The 21,772-nt window shown below is 38.0% G+C and overlaps 1 protein-coding gene across 18 annotated transcripts in view; it reads left to right on the top strand.

Moving 5' to 3' along the window:
- LOC126297395 (muscle calcium channel subunit alpha-1-like) overlaps nt 1-21,772 on the top strand; it is a 1,224,415-nt gene that overhangs the window by 798,679 nt on the left and 403,964 nt on the right. For all 18 annotated transcript variants that reach the window (XM_049988154.1, XM_049988156.1, XM_049988157.1 and 15 more), the window contains exons 10-11: nt 5,153-5,255; nt 21,138-21,283. In XM_049988154.1, coding sequence (XP_049844111.1) covers nt 5,153-5,255; nt 21,138-21,283 — 249 coding nt within the window. The remainder of the gene's footprint in view (nt 1-5,152; nt 5,256-21,137; nt 21,284-21,772) is intronic.

The raw sequence follows: 21,772 nt of genomic DNA, 5'->3' as shown, positions 1-21,772 counted from the left end.
ATAGCTGTAACAAGAATAAAGCTTAAAAATAGCAGTTGAATAATAGCAAGCATGTACAGATCCCCTAACAGTAACATGGAAGAATTTTTCTGTCATTTAAAGGAACTTGTTGACAAGCTCTCACCTCGTAAAAGACAGACTACAGTAATAGGATTGTGAACATAGATTCCTTAACTAATAGTATAAATTATGAATTCAACACCAACAAGAATTACATGTGACTCTCAGACATATATTGATCATGTTATTATGAACTTAAGAAAGGAAGATCTTGTAGTTAGAACTGTTGAGAATCACATTTCAGATCATAGTGCATTAGTCCTGAGCTTCATAAGAAAAAGAAATAGTATCTGATGGTGACCTATTTACCTACAAGAGAAAACTTGAGTATTGTATGTTAAAGAAAACTCTGGCACAGTGAAATTGGCATCAGGTAGGTCTATATGAAACAGAAGATATTAATGAAAAGTGACAAATTTTATACAACATTAACCCATTGTCTTAATCAAGTGTGCCCAGTGGTCAAAATACTAAAGAAAACTGACAATTCCAGGAATCATAAACTTCCCCCCAACATTATAAAATTAAATGAAGTTATGAACGATTTATACATTCTTTTTAGAGACACCAAACTGCAGTACTTCCAATATAAATACAAAGCCTGTAGGAAAACAGACAGGGAAGCACTTAAGACATTAAAAGCACAGATGTGTGCTGAACAGATGAGGCAATCTAGTAATGTTAACAAAATAGTGTGGAGTGTAGTAAATATGGAAAATGGAGGGAGCGACAATGTAGTGTGCAATAACATAATAAGTGAATGAAAAATTGCTGACTGACCCAAAGGAAGTATGTGAGATATTCATAGACAAGTTTAGTAAGATGAGTAAGGAGGATGTGATAAGCCCACCACAGGTGCTAAATCCCAATAATGTTAGCAATTCACTCTTCCTGGGGTGTGTTACAAAATTGGGAACTCTGAAAACCCTTTCCAACTTAAAATTAAATACATCCAGTTGCTGGGATGACATCTCTGTGAAATTTCTGAAAGAATGCTGTAATGAATTAATAAAGCTACTGCAACATTTAATAAACAGCGCTTTCAGTCAGGGGTCTTTTCTTGACCTGTTAAAAGTAACTGAAATAATACTGGTGCTTAAAAAGGGGATAACTACACATATACAAAATTATAGACCCATTTCATTGACATCACTACTTAGTAAGCTGCTGGAAAGGCTACATCTAGTTGAACTTGAATCATTTTTCTGTATGTACAATTGATTAAAAAAGTGTCAGCATTGTTTCACGAAGGTCTGGCCCACAATAACAGCTATAGCTACATTTTTGCAAGTGGTATTGAATAAACTTGATGATGGAAGCAAAGTTATTGGCACCTTTTTAGACCTATCCAAAGCTTCTGACTCTGTAAATCATTCTGTTCTTCTATATAAATTAGAAACTTATGTAGTCAGAGGAGTTGCTTTAGATTTTTTAAGATCCTACCTTGCTGACAGGAGACAATGTGTAAAGCTGTATCATGCAACTGGGAGACACACACACACAGTAAAATCATCTTATAAAATTCTTAACTCTGGAGTCCCTCAGGGAAGCATTATCGGGCCTTTTTTGTTTATTGTGTACATCAATGATATAATAATTCCACAAAAATTCAAACCTAGTAAATTATGCTGATGATACCTCCTTCATAAGTTGGGGCTCTAAAAACAGTTATCAGTGCAAAATAATGCAAAGAACATAAGCCTCATCTCAGAATATCTCACCAAAAACAAATTGGCACTAAATAAGGACAAGACAATTCTTATGGAGTTTCTGCTAAATTATAGGTCAAGGCAAGTGGATACAGAATGAGAACTATCAGATGAAACAATTGATAAACATAAATTCCTGGGTATTATAGTAGACAAACATCTTACATGTAAAACCTACCTGCTAAAATGTCTTTCTAGCGTCATAGTGCAACCTGCTTTAAGACAAATCTAGTTTGGAATTATATACTCCCACCTGAAATATGGTATCAAGATTTGGGATGGGGCACCAACAGTATGTATGGACAGGGCTTTTAGAGCCCAGAATAATGGCTAATATTAGTAAGTGTCAGTCCTGTAGAGAATATTTCATTAAGTATAACATCCTAACAGTGTTCATCATATGTTCTCAGAACTATACTGTTTGTAAAAAAAAATATGGAGCATAGTGTAATCAGTTGTGAAATCCATAATTATAATACAAGAAAAAAATTACTGCGTAAAATTCAGTAATAAAAGAGCAACAGAGATTATAGTGCATTTTCTACTGGAAGACATTTTTGTAACAGATTGACAAATAATATAAGATTGTTAAAAGGAAACATATTTAAGGCAAAATTAAAGCAACTGTTAATTGATTAATGTTTGTAATCCACCAGGGATTTTTAATGTTTATTGTGTATAATTTATCTTTACTTCTAACCTTTTTTTAATGTTCTTGTGTTTGTAAACTGACTATACTCATGACTATTAAGTTATTATGCAAAAAGAAACCATTTACTTATTTATTTATCTAGTACTTTTACAGAATAGGCTTCTTTCTAAAACTGATAAATATGTGAAGAATTTCATTTTCCAACTCCATGAGGCTTCAACCAGTTGGCTCAGAGATGCCTGCCACTTTCGAAGTGAATGTCTAGTTTAATGATAGATAGTTTGCATAAGGAAAGCAAATTTTCTATTAATGTCTACTGATATCACACACACACACACACACACACACACACACACACACACACACACACACACACAGACCAAGATAAATGCTTCTCCTGTTGAGAATGGTCTTTCAGATCATGGTGCGAAAATAGTTAAACATAATTCCAAGAAAACATATAAAAAACCTTGGCTAACTAAAGGAATAAGAATATCTTGTAACCATAAAAGAGAACTGTATCGAACAGCAAGAGGGAGTACTGGCCCCAAAATTGTTCAATATAATAAAAACTATTGTGCGGTACTTTGAAAGTTATTAAAAAGTCCAGAAGCATGTGTATCATGTCTGTGATCAGTAACTCTGATGATAAAATTAAAGCAATTTGGAATATTATTGAAAGGGAAACAGGGCAACCAAGAGCACAGGAAGACTTTAGTGCCATAAAACTGAATGACAAGTGTACTAACAAACAATCAGAAATTGAAAATATTTTCAATAATCATTTTTAAGTGTTGTGGAGAAAATAGGATCTAGATCTTCACTAGAAGAGGCAAGGATACTAATAGAAGAGGCCATACCTGTGCAGTTTGAAACAACTGTAATTCCACCAACCTCTCCCTCTGAAATCAGTAAAATAATAAACTCACTGAAAAGTAAAATCTCTTACGGAATTGATGGCATTACCAGCAAGATGCTTAAAGCTTGTTCGCCACAGATAAGTAGGTTTGTCAGCCACAGATGTAATAGCTCTTTGGAGCAGGGTGTTTTCCCCAATAGACTGAAATATGCCATTGTAAAACCATTGCATAAAAAGGGGGATACGTCTGATGTCAACAACTACCACCCAATCTCTCTTCTGACAGCTCTATCAAAAATTTTTGAGAAAGTAATGTATTCAAGAGTAGCCTCTCATACTTACAAAAATAAAGTACTAACAAAATGTCAGTTTGGTTTTCAGAAAGGCTTTTCAACAAAAATGTTATATATGCTTTCACTTATCAAATATTAAATGCTCTGAATAACCAGACATCACCCATTGGTATTTTTTGTGATCTCTCAAAGGCCTTTGATTGTGTAAATCATGTAATTCTTTCAGATAAGCTAAATCATTATGGTTTGAGGGTGGCAGTGCACAAATGGTTTAATTCATACTTAACTGGAAGAATGCAGAAAGTTGAAATAAGTGATTCACATAATGTTAAAACAACAGCTGACTCCACAAACTGGGGTGCTATGAAGTACGGGGTCCCACAATGTTCGGTCTTGGGTCCTTTACTGGTCTTGATATACATTAATGACGTACCACTCCACATTGATGAAGATGCAAAGTTAGTTCTTTTTGCTAATGATACAGGTATAGTAATAACATCCAAAAACCATGAACTAAGTGATGTAATTGTAAATGATGTTTTTCACAAAATTATTAAGTGGTTCTCAGGAAATGGACACTCTTGAAATTTTGATAAAACACCATATGTACAGTTCCATACAATAAATGGCACAACTCCAGTAATAAATATAGACTCTGAACAGAAGTCTGTAGCTAAGCCAGAATTTTCAAAATTTTTAGGAGTGTCCATTGATGAGAGGTTAAACTGGAAGCTACACACTGATGGTCTGCTGAAATGTCTTAGTTCAGCTACGTATGCTATTAGGGTTATTGCAATGTTTGGTGATAAGAATCTCAGTGAATTAGCTTACTATGCCTACTTTCATTCACTGCTTTCATATGGCATCATATTCTGGGGTAATTCATCGTTGAGTAGAAAAGTATTCATTGCTCAAAAACATGTAATCAGAATAATTGCTGGAGCCCACCCACGGTCATCGTGCAGACATCTATTTAAGGATCTAGGGATCCTCACAGTAACCTCACAATATATATATTCACTTATGAAATTTGTTGTTAATAATCCAACCCAGTTCAAAAGTAATAGCAGTGTGCATAGCTATAACACCAGGAGAAAGGATGATCTTCATTACACAGGGTTAAATCTGACTTTGGCACATAAAGGGGTAAATTATGCTGCGTTATGGTGCCACAAAAGTCTTTGGTCACCTACCAAACAGCATCAAAAGCCTGGCAGATAGCCAACAAACATTTAAAAATAAATTAAAAGAATTTCTAGATGACAACTTCTACTCATTGGCTGAATTTTTAGATATAAATTAAGGGGGGGGGGGGGGGGGAGACCAACTTAAACATTAGTATCGTGCAATATGTTGTGTAATGTAATACCTTGTTCAGACATCTTTTATTAACCTGACATGTTCCACATCATTACGAAGAGAGAGAGAGAGAGAGAGAGAGAGAGAGAGAGAGAGAGAGAGAGAGTTAGTTGTGTGTGTGTTCAAAATACCATACATAGATATTTCAGTGCCTTTAAGCAAATAAGTTATTTGCAATTTTCTCTTTATTGCTTTTAAATGCTGTGTCCTTCTATTTTAGTAAAAACACAGAATGAAATGGAAACTGCAGACAGAGCTGAAGGTGATGAACTGGAAGTGGAGCAAGAATCTTGGTGGAGAAAAAAGAAAAAGGACTTCGACAGGTCAGCTGTACATTATGTACTCATATTATTTGTATCTTTGAGCAAAGATGAATAATTTTATCAGTCCTTCCATTTTCATTGATTTTTTAATGTTTCATGTACTGTGATCCTTTAGAAAAGGGATGTAAAATTCCCATACAGCCAGCAGCGTATTCGGTCACATTTTAACTTGTTTCTTAAGTTAAAATAAAACGTTAACTACCTCTAATATACCTTATAAAGTTACAGTTGAAAAACAAATCAAAACAGAACACACTATTTTCAATATATATGAATGCTCACGAATTTTATCAGTATCTCCAATACATACCCCCCCTAGGCGGCTCACCACTCGCCACTCTTTGGCGGGTTCGTGCTTCACTACTACAGGGCCCCAGCCTTTGTAGGACTTTTTCCCTTCCGTGCTGTATGTCTATCCTCTTGCTATTCTTTTTCCCCTCCCTTGGGGAACATGTCTGGGGTATTCTTGGGAATGTTTTGCATTGTGTCACTGACCTGCAAACAGTCTCCACTTTCTTTTTGGCTCCCTTTTCCTTTCTTTGTTTCCCTTTCCTCTTGTTCCTCCGCTTCAGTATTTGAAGATTCTCTTTCTTCTTCCTCCCTGTGCGTCCTTTAGGCCAGCCCATGTGTATGATGTGTAAAAGGTGACTGGGTAATGCATAATTCCCAGCCACAGATCGACAGATAGGGTTCGCTCAACCACTGACAAAACCATTTATATGCATTTCTGGTGGTGCAACTGGTTTCTTCTACAATCTATACATCTTGGGCCTTTGCTCTTCTGTTCGTCGATGAAATTCCTGGGGCTCATGCTAGATGGGAAACTTTCTTGGTCCTTCCACGTGTCTTACCTGGTTGCCTGCTGTATGCGGTCTCTCAATGTCCTGTGTGTCCTGAGTTATACTTCCTGGGGAGTGGATTGGACCAACTTCCTCCATTAGTACCAGTCCCTTGTCCATTCAAAACTTGACTATGGGTGCCTTGTTTATGCATCTGCATGCCCATCCCTTTTACACTGTCTCAACACTATCCACCATCGTGACATCTGTTTGGCCACGGACGCCTTTTACACCAGCCCAGTTGAGAGTCTGTATGCTGAATCTTTTGAACTACCAATGTCCTACTGCCGTTACTTTCACCTCAGCGGGTATGCATGTCCTTTGTCTGCCATGCATGGCCACCCCTCCTTTGCCTCCTTCTTTGATGATTCCTTAGATCGTTAGTATAAGGCTCGTCCCTCTTCTCTGTTACCTCCTGGAATCCACTTTCGCCACTTGCTATGGCAGCTTTACTTCACGCTACCTGCAACTTTCCCAGTGGGTGTGTCCCCTTCACTACCTTTGGTTCATGAAGTGGGCCAATGTTGACGTTGGCCTTCATTCACTTTGTAAGGACACTGCTCCAGCCTCGGTCTATCGCCTTCAGTTTCATGACCTTCACATGGAACTTAGTGATTGTACCTTTGTATACACTGGTGGCTCTCGGACTGACCGTGGGGTCGCGTGTGCCTTTGTTATTGGCACCTGTGTCTTTTGATATCAGCTTCTGGCACACTCCTCAGTATTTGCAGCTGAGCTTTTCACCTTGTATCAGGCCACGGAGTACATCCAGCGACACAGCCTTCCCAATTGTGTCCTCTCCACAGACTCGCTCAGTGCCCTCCAAAGTTTCTGTGCGCTGTACACTGCTCCCTTAGTGCAGCAGGTCCAGGAAAACTGTCACTTGCTCACTCTTGGTGGAGCCATTGTCATGTTTCTGTGGGACCCTGGTCATGTTGGTATGCCAGGAAACGAGGCTGCTGACACTGCTGCCGAGGCTGCAGTCCTTGTACCTCAGCCCACGGGTACCTCTATTCCCTCCAATGATCTCTGCATTTCCGTCTGTCAGGAGGTGGTGTCCCTTTGGCATCGCCAATGGTTCTCCCTTCATGGGAAAAAGATTCAGCTTATTAAGCCTCTCCTGACATCTTGGATGACTTCCTCTCGGTCCTCCTGCCACGAGGCTGTAATATACAGCCTTTTTAGACATCACATTTGCTGATTTGCTTAGTGGTGCTGCCTCACCACTTTCTAGACATTGCACCCAAATTTTAACTGTTCACCACTTCCTTCTGGAATGCCCTTTTTTTACCAATTTATGTTCAAGCTTGGGTTTGCCATCTGATTTATTAGCCGTTTCAGCAAATGACACACGTTTTACTTTTTATCTGCCGAAGTGCCCTGAAACAAAACAAGGCAATACATACATTTTTTCCAGTAGTGGAAGAATCAAATTGTTGAACAGAAACTAGTTCACAGCAATCAGCTTAACTGTTAATATTATAAAGTGTTATATTATGAAACTGCAAACAAATAGAAATGATTTAAGGATACCAAAAGTTGAGATCACTGTCCAAGAACTACATAAGGGTCATTGGTTGAAATTCCTAGGCATGTAGAGATGGGGCAAGTAAAGGAAAAACTATGACAATTGTTAGTGCAGAAATGTTATTATTCTTTACAAGAATTTTTATAATGATAATACGACTGAGCAAGAAAGTAAGTGACCAAAATGTTTTGTTATTTAAGATTAGAAGTTTTATGTCTAATAAATGACTGTAAAAATTATTCTCTCTGGACTGATGACCTCAGAAGTTAAGTCCCATAGTGCTCAGAGCCATTTATTCTCTCTTTTTACAGTAATACTGTTGTTAGGCTACACACAGTCTCTGTAAGTTATAGGTTAATAATTATTGTTTGTGTAGTCCACCATGAGTGAGCCTCTGATCAATCAAAATGTTCACTGGAAGCTGTTCAGACATGTTTCCCATGTTCTGCATAATTTGTGCTAGTATTTTGCAAGGCAAGACTCTAAATCACAATGCATGAGAGGTCCATATGATCAGGCACCACCATGTTTGCGATAAATGCAGAGTTATAACTGATGCTTCCTGGTCATAATGATAGAGTAATATTATTATGCCATTCCTAGCCTCATGCTTCCACACAATATTTGATGCAATATTATTTTGTCAATAATATTAAGCAGGTGAGGGCTGCCTGGTGGTATTTGGGGTTGACTGAATGTAGAATGAACTGTACAGTTCACAGCTATAATATTACTCTGTCCAGTTACATTAATGTGACCATCTGTCAGAAGCCTGAATAACTACCTTTTGCAGCACAGAGCACTGCAAGACATGGAGGAAGAGAGTCTGTGAGGTTCTGGAAGGTACAACAGGGATGTGGAGCCATACCAACTCCTGTGCTTTGGCAAGCTATGTTACATTTCTCAACAGAGGATCCATGTTGCGAATAGCCCAATCAATGTTGTCCCAGAGATTTTCAATTGGTTTTGTGTCTTGGGAAGTTGGTGGCAAGGGGAGTATGGTGCTCTTCAAACTATGCCTATACACTGTGAGCTGTGTGATATGTTGCATTTTCCTGCTAGTAGATGCCATTCTGCCAAGAAGAAACAGACTGCATGTAGGGCTTAACTTGGTCTCCAAGGCCAGGTGAATATTTACATTGATCCATTGTGTTTTTCAGAATGATGAGATCACTCAGGGAATGCCAAAAGAACACTTCCCAGACCATAGTGCTCCCTTCTCTGGCTTGAACCCTTCTGACAATTGTTGCAGGACCATCACACCAGTGGTGATCTGTCCGATGGAGCATAAAACTGGGTTCATCTGAAAAGACCACCTCTTGCCACTCAGTAGTCATCCAGTTGTGGTACTGGCATGCAAATTCAAGCATTCATCACTGATAAACAGCAGTCACCATGTGTGTGTGGACCAGGTGCAGAGGCCCATATGCAGCAACATTTGCAGAACGGTCATTGAGGAGACACTGTAGGTAGCTCTTATGTCCATCTGGGCAATCATTTGCTAAACAGTGGCACATGTATTTTCCTGTACACATCTCCACAGCTATTGTTGAGTCCTTTCATCTATGGACTGTGGTGCAGGACAATTGCCTCACTGCCAGTTTTGGATAGCACCATTTGCCATACATTGTATACATTAATCACAGTTTATAAACTTAGCAATTAAGGAATGCTTCCTTCTTTGGCCTAAAGCCAGTGATCATTTTATTTTGAAGGCCTGCATTACAATAATGTATGCACCATTTTCTGCATCCCCCAAACACACTTTATATGCCTTCCACAGCTAGTTCTTACACCTACCATCTGTAAGTGGTTATTGCACTTTGACGTCAGACATAGGCAGTGGTGACATTAATGTGATTAGACGGTGTAGGTACAAAAATAATATACAAATTATGCATAACTCTCTTAGGTTTAACATTGCTGTTTTATAAGCTGGTGTAGAAGTCTATAAGTTACATGCTGGTAGCAATCATCATCATCATCATCATCATCATCATCATTTAAGACTGATTATGCCTTTCAGCGTTCAGTCTGGAGCATAGCCCCCTTATAAAATTCCTCCACGATCCCCTATTCAGTGCTAACATTGGTGCCTCTTCCGATGTTAAACCCATTACTTCAAAATCATTCTTAAACAAATCCAGGTACCTTCTCCTTGGTCTGCCCCGACTCCTCCTACCCTCTACTGCTGAACCCATGAGTCTCTTGGGTAACCTTGCTTCTCCCATGCGTGTAACATGACCCCACCATCTAAGCCTGTTCGACCTGACTGCTACATCTATAGAGTTCATTCCCAGTTTTTCTTTGATTTCCTCATTGTGGACACCCTCCTGCCATTGTTCTCATCTACTAGTACCTGCAATCATCCTAGCTACTTTCATATCTGTATCCTCAACCTTGTTGATAATGTAACCTGAATCCACCCAGCTTTTCCTCCCATACAACAAAGTTGGTCGAAAGATTGAACGGAGCACTCACTGCATTAGCTTTGCTACACCTCGCTTCCAGTTCTTTCACTATGTTGCCATCCTGTGAGAATATGCATCCTAAGTACTTGAAACCGTCCACCTGTTCTAACTTTGTTCCTCCTATTTGGCACTCAATCCGTTTATATTTCTTTCCCACTGACATTTGGAGATGCTAATCTTCATACCATAGTCCTTACATTTCTGATCTAGCTCTGAAATATTACTTTGCAAACTTTCAATCGAATCTGCCATCACAACTAAGTCATCGGCATATGCAAGACTGCTTATTTTGTGTTCACATATCTTAATCTCACCCAGCCAGTCTATTGTTTTCAACATATGATCCATAAATAATATGAACAACAGTGGAGACAGGTTGCAGCCTTGTCTCACCCCTGAAACTACTCTGAACCATGAACCCAATTTACTGTCAACTCTAACTTTTGCCTGACTATCCATGTAAAGACTTTTAATTGCTTGCAAAAGTTTGCCTCCTATTCCATAATCTAGTATAACAGACAATAACTTTCCCCTAGGAACCCGGTCATATGCCTTTTCTAGATCTATAAAGCATAGATACAATTCCCTATTCCACTCATAACACTTCTCCATTATTTGCCGTAAGCTAAAGATCTGATCCTGACAACCTCTAAGAGGCGTAAACCCACACTGATTTTCATCCAATAGGTCCTCAACTAATACTTGCACTTTCCTTTTAACAATACCTGAGAAGATTTTACCCACAACGCTGATTAAAGAAATACCTCTGTAGTTGTTACAATTTTTCTGTTTCTATGTTTAAAGATTGCTGTGATTACTGCTTTTGTCCAGTCTGATGGAACCTGTCCCGACTCCCAGGCCATTTCAATTATCCTGTGTAGCCATTTAAGACCTGACATTCCACTGTATTTGATCAGTTCTGACTTAATTTCATCCACCCCAGCTGCTTTATTGAACTGCAATCTATTGACCATTTTCTCCACTTCCTCAGATGTGATCCTATTTCCATCATCATTCCTATCCCATTCTACCTCGAACAATCTGAAACATTACTGATCATATTTCCACCTACATTGAGAAACTCTTCAAAATATTCCCTCCATCTGCCCAAGGCATCCACAGGTATCGCCAGCAGTTTTCCTGACCTGTCCAAAATACTTGTCATTTCTTTCTTACCTCCCTTTCGAAGACTGCTAATTACACTCCAGAATGGTTTTCCAGCAGCTTGACCCATAGTCTCCAACCTGTTTCCAAAGTCTTCCCAAGATTTCTTCTTGGATGCTGCAATTATCTGTTTGGCTTCGTTTCTTTCTTCAACATAACTTTCTCTGTCTACCTGAGTTTTAGTATGTAGCCATTTTTGATACGCCTTCTTTTTCCTTTTACAGGCTGCCATGACTGTGTCATTCCACCAAGCTGTTTGCTTCTTCCTGCTTTTACACACTACTGTTCCAAGACATTCTTTAGCCACTTCTAGTACTGTGTCCCTGTACCTTGTCCATTCCTTTTCCAATGACTGTAATTGACTACATTCAACTAACTGGTACCTTTCTGAGATCACTGTTATGTACTTGTGCCTGATTTCCTTATCCTGAAGTTTCTCCACTCTTATCCTCCTACATATGGACCTGACCTCCTGCACTTTCGGTCTTACAGTCCCAATTTCACTGCAGATTAAATAATGATCAGTGTCATCAAAGAATCCCCTGAATACACGTGTGTCCCTCACAGCCTTCCTGAACTGTTATTATATAGTCAATGACAGATCTGGTTCCCCTGCATTCCCAAGTATACCAGTGAATGTTCTTATGTTTAGAAAAGGAGTTTGTGATTACTAAGCCCATACTGGCACAGAAATCCAAGAGTTGTTTCCCGTTCCTGTTGGCCTCCATATCCTCTCCAAATTTACCCATAACTTTTTCATACCCTTCTTTTCGATTTCCAATCCTGGCGTTAAAATCACCCATGAGCAGAACACTTTCCTTGTCCTTAACTCTAACAACTACATCACTGAGTGCCTCATAAAAACTATCCATCTTATCTTGATCTGTCCCTTCACAATGCGAATATACTGACACAATCCTAATTTTCTTGCTAGACACTGTCAAATCTATCCACATCAGTCGTTTGTTTACATACCTTATTGCAACTACGCTGGGTTCCATTTCTTTCCTGATGTAAAGCCCTACACCCCATTGTGCTATTCCTGCTTTGACTCCTGACAGGTAGACCTTGTATTCTCCCACTTCCTCTTCTTTCTCACCCCTTGTCACTAACAGCTAAAATGTCCAGCCCATCTTGCAGTCTCTGCCAGCTCTACCTTCTTCTCAGAGTAGCCCCCATTGATATTAATAGCTCCCCACCTCATTACCATTTGTTTGCCAAGTCGTATCTTAAGAGTCCCTGGTTTGTCAGTTAGAGGTGGGACTCCGTCACCTCCAAAGGTCCGAGGCATTTTGCTCTGATTGTTGCCAGCATCATATTTAAAGTACCAGGGAGCAGGTTGCTAGCCTTACTTCCCCTGAGTCCCATTGGGTATTACCCCTAACGGTTGAGGGACTAACTGGTGGATTTGGTAGTCTTTGCCGTATGAGCACAAAGGTGTCCACGACTCAGAATACATCAGAGATGCCCTGCCTTATTCCAAAGTAACTGGTATCCCGACTGTCGGGACCACTTACTTGGCCACTCATATGTTGCCCGTGGTTCATGAACTAGGACATGACTACAGGAACCCACACCATGAACCACTGGTAGCAGACATCAGGAAGGAAATTGATAATGCTATTGTATGATTATATGATAGCAGAACAAACACTGATAGCAGTTACTTCTGTAAAATATCTGGGAGTATGCGTGCGGAACAATTTGAAATGGAATGATCATATAAAATTAATTGTTGATAAGACGGGGACCAGGTTGAGATTCATTGAGAGAGTCCTTAGAAAATGTAGTCCATCAACAAAGGAGGTGGCTTACAAAACACTCGTTCGACCTATACTTGAGTATTGCTCATCAGTGTGGGATCCATACCAGATAGGTTTGATGGAGGAGATAGAGAAGATCCAAAGAAGAGCGGCGCGTTTCGTCACAGGGTTATTTGGTAACCATGATAGCATTACGGAGATGTTTAACAAACTCAAGTGGCAAACTCTGCAAGAGAGGCACTCTGCATCGCGGTGTAGCTTGCTCGCCAGGTTTCGAGAGGGTGCGTTTCTGGATGAGGTATCAAATATATTGCTTCCCCCTACTTACACCTTCTGAGGAGATCACGAATGTAAAATTAGAGAGATTAGAGCGCACACAGAGGCTTTCAGACAGTTGTTCTTCCCGCGAACCATACGAGACTGGAACAGGAAAGAGAGGTAATGACAGTGGCACGTAAAGTGCCCTCCACAACACACTGTTGGGTGGCTTGTGGAGTATAAATGTAGATGTAGATCCACTGATATTCAAAAACTAAGTAAATAAGTGGCTAATTGGCCATTCCTTCCATATATCTTGTCTCAGATGTGTAAATTCTGCATCAATCTAATGTTGTTTGAAACACGAACACCTGCTAGCATGAGTTTCTTAGAAGTAGATACCTTAGGGGTTGCAAAGCAACTCAAATCGCTTGATACGGGCTTGCCCGTCCAGATTGTATACCGATTAGGTTCCTTTCAGATTACGCTGATGCAGTAGCTCCCTACTTAGCAATCATATACAACCGCTCGCTCACCGATGGATCCCTACCTACAGATTGGAAAATTCCACAGGTTGCACCAGTGTTTAAGAAGGGTAGTAGGAGTACGCCATCAAACTATAGACCTATATCATTGACGTCGGTTTGCAGTAGGATTTTGGAGCATGTACTTTATTCAAACATTATGAATCATCTCAAAGGGAAAGATCTATTGATACGCAATCAGCATGGTTTTAGAAAACATCATTCTTGTGCAACGCAGCTAGCTCTTTATTCACGCGAAGTAATGGCCGCTATCGACAGGGGATCTCAAGTTGATTCCGTATTTCTAGATTTCCGGAAAGCTTTTGACACAGTTCCTCACAAGCGACATCTAATGAAGCTGCGGGCCTATGAGGTATCATCTCAGTTGTGCGACTGGATTCATGATTTCCTGTCAGGAAGGTCACAGTTCGTAGTAACAGATGGCAAATCATCGAGTAAAACTGAATTGATATCAGGTGTTCCCCAGGGAAGCATCCTGGGACCTCTGCTGTTCCTGATCTATATAAATGACCTGGGTGACAATCTGAGCAGTTCTCTTAGGTTGTTCGCTGATGATGCTGTAATTTACCACTTAGTAAGGTCACTTAAATGTGAATTCCAGAGTAATCATGTAGATGTAGATGTAGATGTAGACCTAAACTTTGCCATCATATAGGCAGCTGATAGTGTTCTATGTAAAGTGATGTAAATGCTTTGGTTGAAACGTTTGAGAATGCCATGGCTTCTCCTCTTCCAATATTCAGCTGTACTTTTTATCTGAGTAGCTATCTTTATGCTAATATACATATATAAAGCAATCTAGAAGTAATTCCCACAGTTACAGGTTGGGGTGAATTAGCACAAGTCACAATTGATGTTTAGCACACTTTAGAGAAGTTCAGAAGTTGTCTTCAGTGGAAGCTTAACTTGTTCCACATCCTGAAAAGCTCTCTTTCTTGCTGTAATTTACAGAACACAGTGTACGAATGTGTAAATGAATTAATTAACACATTCACCACCACTGTCTGTCCTCTTCAAATGCATAGGTGAATTGTCAATTTTCTGGCAAATTTAAAGACTAATTAAACAGTAGTCAAGCATCTTAGAGGTACACATGTAGCATCATTTTAAAAACCATACTTCATAGATTAGGAAATATGCTTGCTTATAAATATGTATGCATCAATACTGATATATTAGCATTAAAAGAACATAAAAAAATCTCTCCCCCAGAAAAAGTTTTCCATTTGCTCACAAAGATTTCAAGTTGAAATAAAAACAAAAAATCACAAGTGCATATTGATTTCATATTTTATGAAAAAATGATTATATCTAATTTATACATAATTTACTTCCAAATAGTAATCATGAAAACATTGTAGTATGCAATGTCCAACATTGCAGTTTTTGCAACACAATCTGCTTTCTTTCTTTATTTGCTTGTCAGTCTCTATCTTTCTATTTCACAGCAAACTGTACAGTAGCATGTGGTGTTTACTTTGTTTTCAGTGGGTGGTACCTTTTCTAAGAACCTGTGACCAAAATTTCTTTATAGGCTAGTGGCTGGTGTTAGTTCTGATGATTGAATGTCTCCTCCTGCAGCTACCAAATCTGTGCCAACATTTTGTATAAATTTCCCTAGAGATATCTAGCTGATATGTAGCCAAAGCTGTAGAAAGTGCACAACAGTCTTTCAAGACTTGAAAAAGGTAGGGAAGTTTGTAAAGAAAAAGAAAGTTCTGTTGTTAGGTAGTTCCCATGGTAGAGGTGTTGGCCAACTACTGCAGAAAAATCTAGGTCCAGAGTACCAGGTCATAAACTTTTCAAGCCTAGTGCACACCTGGGTCAGGTAACAGAGGATATAGGTTGCTTACGCAAGGATTTCACAGAGGAGGATGGCGTGGTTATAGTGGGTGGTCCAGGAAATAGCATTGACAGAGACTCTGAATATTCCATAGAGAGTGGCCTGGTGAAGATAGCATGAGCAACGAAGCATACAAGTGTGGGGTTTGTGTCTGTATTGAGGCGCCATGATCGGCCTCATTTGAACTCTTCCATTGGGAGGGTGAACTTGGAGTTGGATTGGCTGGTTTGATTCCTGTGGATGCTATCGATAGGTGGGACTACAGTAGGCATGGTTTTCACCTCAATAGGAAAGGTAAGGGAAAACTGTCTGGGTTGATTGCAGAAAATGTGAGGGGGGACACTGTCACAAGTGGTAAAATACCAGTGGTCACAGGTGTCGGAGGGATGCCTTTTTTAGGATATGGAAAGGGGAAAGAGAATGAGTTTTAAGACAGGCACACTCAGTTTGAGGAAACAGATGAACAGGAGTCAGCTTTTAGCATACAGCCTCCATGTAAACAATGTTTAACAGAAAGTAATCAGAAACTGCCATTTCATCTTTGCCAAAGCAGTTACAATCCCATTAGTATTCAGTATCAGTTATCTTTTTTACACCAGAACATTCTGGGACTCAGAAATAAAGTTGATGAACTACTCATTTGTATTATTGATGAAATGAATTCATTTAACCAAATTGACATAATCTGCCTCTCTGAACATCAAGTGACCACTGGTATAGATATCGTAGACATTTCAGGATTTAAGCTAGCTTCCTACTTCTGCAGAGTAGATATGGATGGAGGAGGAGTTGCCACATTTATTAAAAACTATTATAAATTCAAGAACATTGATGTTAATAAATTCTGTTTAGAGCAGCATCTAGAAGCATGTGCAACAGAAGTAGAGTTTCATAACATATCCTATACAACAGTAACTATTTACAAAGCACCTGCAGGAAATTATAACCTATTCATAAATCATCTAGAAGCTCTTTTGGGTTATTTACCAGAAAGAAACAAAGAAATTTTGATTGCTGGTGACTTTAATACAGATTTTCTAATGCAATCTTCCAGTAAACATTTACTGCAGTTAGTAATGTTGTCTTTGAATCTCACACTGTAAACTTTCCAACTGGAACCACTAAATCCTCAAGGACAGCCATTGATAACATTTTTATAGACAAATCAAAGGAACAAAATCATATCATAAAACCTGTAATAAATGGACTATCAGACCATGACATGCAGCTCCTTGTTTTAAATGTAAATTCTAAGCAGATTATCAAGACTGCTAAATCTGAGTACAGGAGAGTAGTCAGTCAACTAAAAATTGAGTGTTTTAGAAAACTGCTAAAAGATATGAACTGGAAAGATGTTTATAGTGCTTATGACACAAATGAAAAATATAAGACATTCGTGAACAATGTCAGTACCATGTTTGAAAACTGTTTTCCTCTAAAAGTTACTCAAATTAAACAGAAGTCTATAATAAAACCATGGATTACACAAGGAATAAAGATTTCCTGTAAGACAAAAAGGAAAATGTATCTGGCAACCAAGAATAGCTCCAATGCTGACGATTTAGCTAAATACAAGGACTACTGTAAAATATTTAAAAAAGTAATTCAGACATCTAAACAAATGCACTACGAGAAGAAGATAGCAATGTCAGGGAACAAAATAAAAATAATATGGTATATAGTGAAAGAGGAGACTGGTAGAACTAGAAAGGAACAGGAGTAAATAGCATTAAGGGTAGATGACACATTAGTTACTGATGGGCATAGTGTGGCAAATCTATTTAACAAGCACTTTATATCCATTACTGATAGAATGGAATTGACAGGATAGGTAAATAATGCCTTTGAATATCTGAAACTAGCCTTTACAAATAGCTTCAGGTACATGAATATGTCACTCACTTCACCAAAAGAAATAACTTCCATAATAAAATCTTTAATAACAAAGCATTCTAGTGGTTATGATGAAATATCAACAAAGTTAATTACGGTATGTTTTTGTGAGTTTAGTACAATTCTAAGTTACTTGTGGAAACCAGTCAATTATAACTGGGACATTTCTTGACTGGCTAAAATATTCAGATGTTAAGCCTCTATTCAAGAAAGGGGATAAAGAGATACCATCAAATTACAGACTGATTTCACTTTTGCCAGCTTTCTCAAAAATTTTAGAAAAAGTAATGTACAGGCAGCTTCTCAACCATCTGACCACAAATAACATATTATCAAGAACACAGTTTGGATATCTGAAGGGTTCTGATATCGAGAAGGCTATTTACACCTACATTGAAAATGTACTTAATTCATTAAATAACAAATTACAAGCAGCAGGTATTTTCTGTGATTTGTCAAAGGCATTTGATTGTGTGAGCCACAACATACTTTTAAATAAATTAGAATTCTATGGTGTCACGGACAGTGCTGCAAAATGGTTCAAGTCATACCTCGCTTACAGGAAACAAATTAAGTCATCAGTCATCATCAGAATGGGAAGAAATTACATGTGGTGTCCCATACGGATCCATCTCAGGGCCATTGCTTTTCCTTGTGTACGTTAATGATCTCTCATCAGTTACACTGCCAGAAGCAGAGTTCGTTTTGTTTACAGATGATACAAGTATTGCAATAAATAGTATGCCATGTGTAGTTCTAGAAATATCTGCTAATGGTATTTTCATGGATATTAATAAATGGTTTAAAGCCAACTCACTGATATTAATCTTTGAAAAGACTCACTATATGCAATTCAGAACCTGCAAGAGGTTTCCACCCAGCATATGCATAAAGTATGAAGAAGAGCAGATAGAAGAAGTTGACAGTCTTAAATTCCTGGGATTACAACTTGATACTGATTTCAGTTGGGAGGAGCACACCACAGAACTGCAGAAACACCTTAACAAATCTGTATTTGCAATTCGAGTGTTAGCAGACATAGGCGACATAAAAGTGAAAAAGCTTGCATACTTTGCCTAATTTCATTCCATAATGTCACATGGTATAATATTTTGGGGTAACTCTTCAAGTCAAACAAAAGTTTTCAGAGTCCAAAAGTGTGTAATACGTTTTTGTGGAGTAAACTCATGGACGTCTTCTAGAAACCTCTTCAAAGAACTGGGTACACCAACTACTGCCTCTCAGTATATTTACTCCGTAATGAAATTTGTCCTAAATAATATATCTCTTTTTTCCAACAAACAGCTCAGTTCATACATACAATTCCAGTAACAAAAATGATCTGCACAAGGACTTAAAAGCACTTACTTTATTTCAAAAAGGGGTCCACTACTCAGGAACACTCATCTTCAATAATTTGCCAGCAAATATAAAACATTTAGTTACAAATAAAGATCGGTTTAAAAGGAGCCTGAAAGCTTACTTGAGGCCAACTCCTTCAACTCTAATGATGATTTTTTTAATAGAAACAAATGATGTATTGTATATATTCATACTATTAGTATTGTTATTTCAGCTTTAAAAAAATGAAACCTTTCACAGTTGAAAGTAGAAGTATGTGAAAGAAAAGTTTTTTCTACCACTTCATCATTTTGCTTGCTAATGTGTAGTAGCTGTAAGGCTGATGTACACGGTCTACACCAGTCTTTTTCATATTATAATCTGTGATAATGTTTGGTTTTATTTTTCTTGTAAAACCTTCTTTTGAATGTACAGAGATCTGTTTGGTGGTTGCCTGATGTTTTGTGGATATGAAATATTGATTAAAAATTTAATTTTGCTTCAGCTTCCTTGTTTTGAAGCCTGTTGGTAGGCTCTTTCTGTCCTTTATGAGAGTTCCAATACCTAGTTTCTTATGTTTGTACACCATGTTCAGTAAATGCGTACTTGTAAGTTGACTCCTGCTGTATCTAGTGGACATAATATGAACTACTGCAGCAGCGGGCAGTTTTATAGCATGCGGGAAAACACATTTCAGTGAATGGAAAAGCTGGGTCCTTATGGGATATGAGTGCCATCCACATGGATATTATGTGCGTGACTGTATATCATATGGGCATAGTGCTGAATGTGTTAAATAACAAATGAATATATGAATATAATTATTGTACTTGGAACAAAATACACACATCACTGAGGCAATAAGATAATCTGTGTCATCGTTGTCACTAACAGGTATACAGGAGTGGCATAAAATTGGAACACTATAATGAGATCAATCGGTTGGTTGTCATAAGCAAATTCCAGCTCTCAAGAATAGCATATTAGAATATGCGACTGTTGCTGGTGAAGAATATCACAGTGCAGTTTATTTTTCCAAGCCACAAATTATATTTTATAATGAATTTACATCTGGAGACCCCAGAACTTGAACTTTCCTGCATTTCTGAAAAGTTAATACTGTATACTACCCTATTCCTTGCAATTTTGTGTGTTAATAGCCTTTGCAGTGAAAGCATGTAATAGAATATTTGCAGTGAATCTTAAGCTCAGATTATCTCTCCCTTTGTCATTATCAGAATTAAAATGGGCTCACAGCATTTATATCAGGCATGTGTCAATGATGATACAAATGCTGACCAGTTATGTTATGTGTAATTACTTTGTTATTGAAGTTCCTTGTGGGACACAGGAAATAAATTACTATAAACTTTCATCAGATCCTTGCCTGCCTCCTCCATTTAAGTTTCCACTTGTTCCCCTAAATCATGTTACGTGAATACCAGGAAGGTTGCTACAATGAAGTTATGGTCATTTTTACTAGTGATCCTAATATAACTGAGATAGTACTGATACTCAAATAACTTTATTGGTGGAATGTTAAATACTGATCTTCCATTTTCACCAACAACTTAGTGGCTGTTCTGAATGTTTCATTATTCAGTAAAAAGGGGATGTAATAATAAAAATCACATTTCACTCTAGCATTCAATCTACAACCTTTTCAGTATATTGCCTGTGACTCTCCAGTCACTAAAACGGTGGTTTGTACTGGTATAATGTATTTACCTATGGAAACTGCTTTTTCGCTGCCAGGTCGATCCGCATACCAATATGAAAAGCATTTTTAATGTAAAATGTCCCCAATGATGGTGGAGAAGCTCACGAGAAATTGTGTGTTTCACAGTTTCCATTGCTTTCTGTCTTTGACAGCCAGATCATGAAGGTAACTAAGAAAATTTGTATAACAGATGAATGTTAACTACAAAACCTGAAAGTACTGTGTTTATTGCTTGCTGTCGAAATAGATTAATTGCATAACAATGGCATGACTCTTAAAGTGTAAGTTTCACATCAGCAAATTATGAAGACTTTTGGTAAAACCAACAACTAAGCTTGAAATTTAACATGCAATAAAATATGTTGACACAAAGTACTGGCAATTAATTTTGAGTGAACAATTTCATTTGTGGACTTGTCTTAAATCATGAATTTCATTAATAAGTTAAATGTAATTTTATTACAATGCCATAATAATTGGTGCCTCATTGTGACATACCTTATAAAATTAATTTCAGGCAGAATCGTCGTTTGAGACGAGCTTGCAGAAAAGCTGTGAAGTCACAAGCATTCTACTGGTTAATTATAATGCTGGTGTTCTTAAATACAGTTGTTCTTGCTACAGAACATTATCATCAACCTAAATGGCTTGATGATTTTCAAGGTAATATTTATAAATGTATTCTTACATAACCAAAGGTTTGGTATTGATAGCTGTTGTTTGTTGTTGTGTTGAATGTGTTGGTACTAGTATTTGTGGTAATAATAATAATAATAATAATAATAATAATAATGTGACAACTCTGGTGAAAATAATAATATTTCTTGATAATAAAGATGGTGGCAACTGAAATAAGTGTACAACTTGTTCTCTTCAGTGTCACAATGAAGGAAATTTGTAATACATGGGATAACTGGTCAGTCAGGCTCATGTTTATAGCACTGCCTGGAGAATATACACTGAAGTGCCAAAGAAACTGGTATAGACATGCGTATTCAAACAAAGAGATGTGTAAAACAGGCAGAATACAGTGCTGCAGTTAGCAACACCTATATAAGATAACAAGTGTCTGACCCAGTTGTTAGATCAGTTACTGCTGCTACAATGGCTGGTTATCAAGATTTAAGTGATTTTGAATTTGGTGTTATTGTT

This window comes from Schistocerca gregaria, chromosome X (assembly GCF_023897955.1).
Source record: "Schistocerca gregaria isolate iqSchGreg1 chromosome X, iqSchGreg1.2, whole genome shotgun sequence".
In the NCBI taxonomy this organism is placed as follows: domain Eukaryota; kingdom Metazoa; phylum Arthropoda; class Insecta; order Orthoptera; family Acrididae; genus Schistocerca; species Schistocerca gregaria.
The sequence above is the reverse complement of the archived record's forward strand: the minus strand, read 5'-3'. Positions and strand labels throughout refer to the sequence as shown.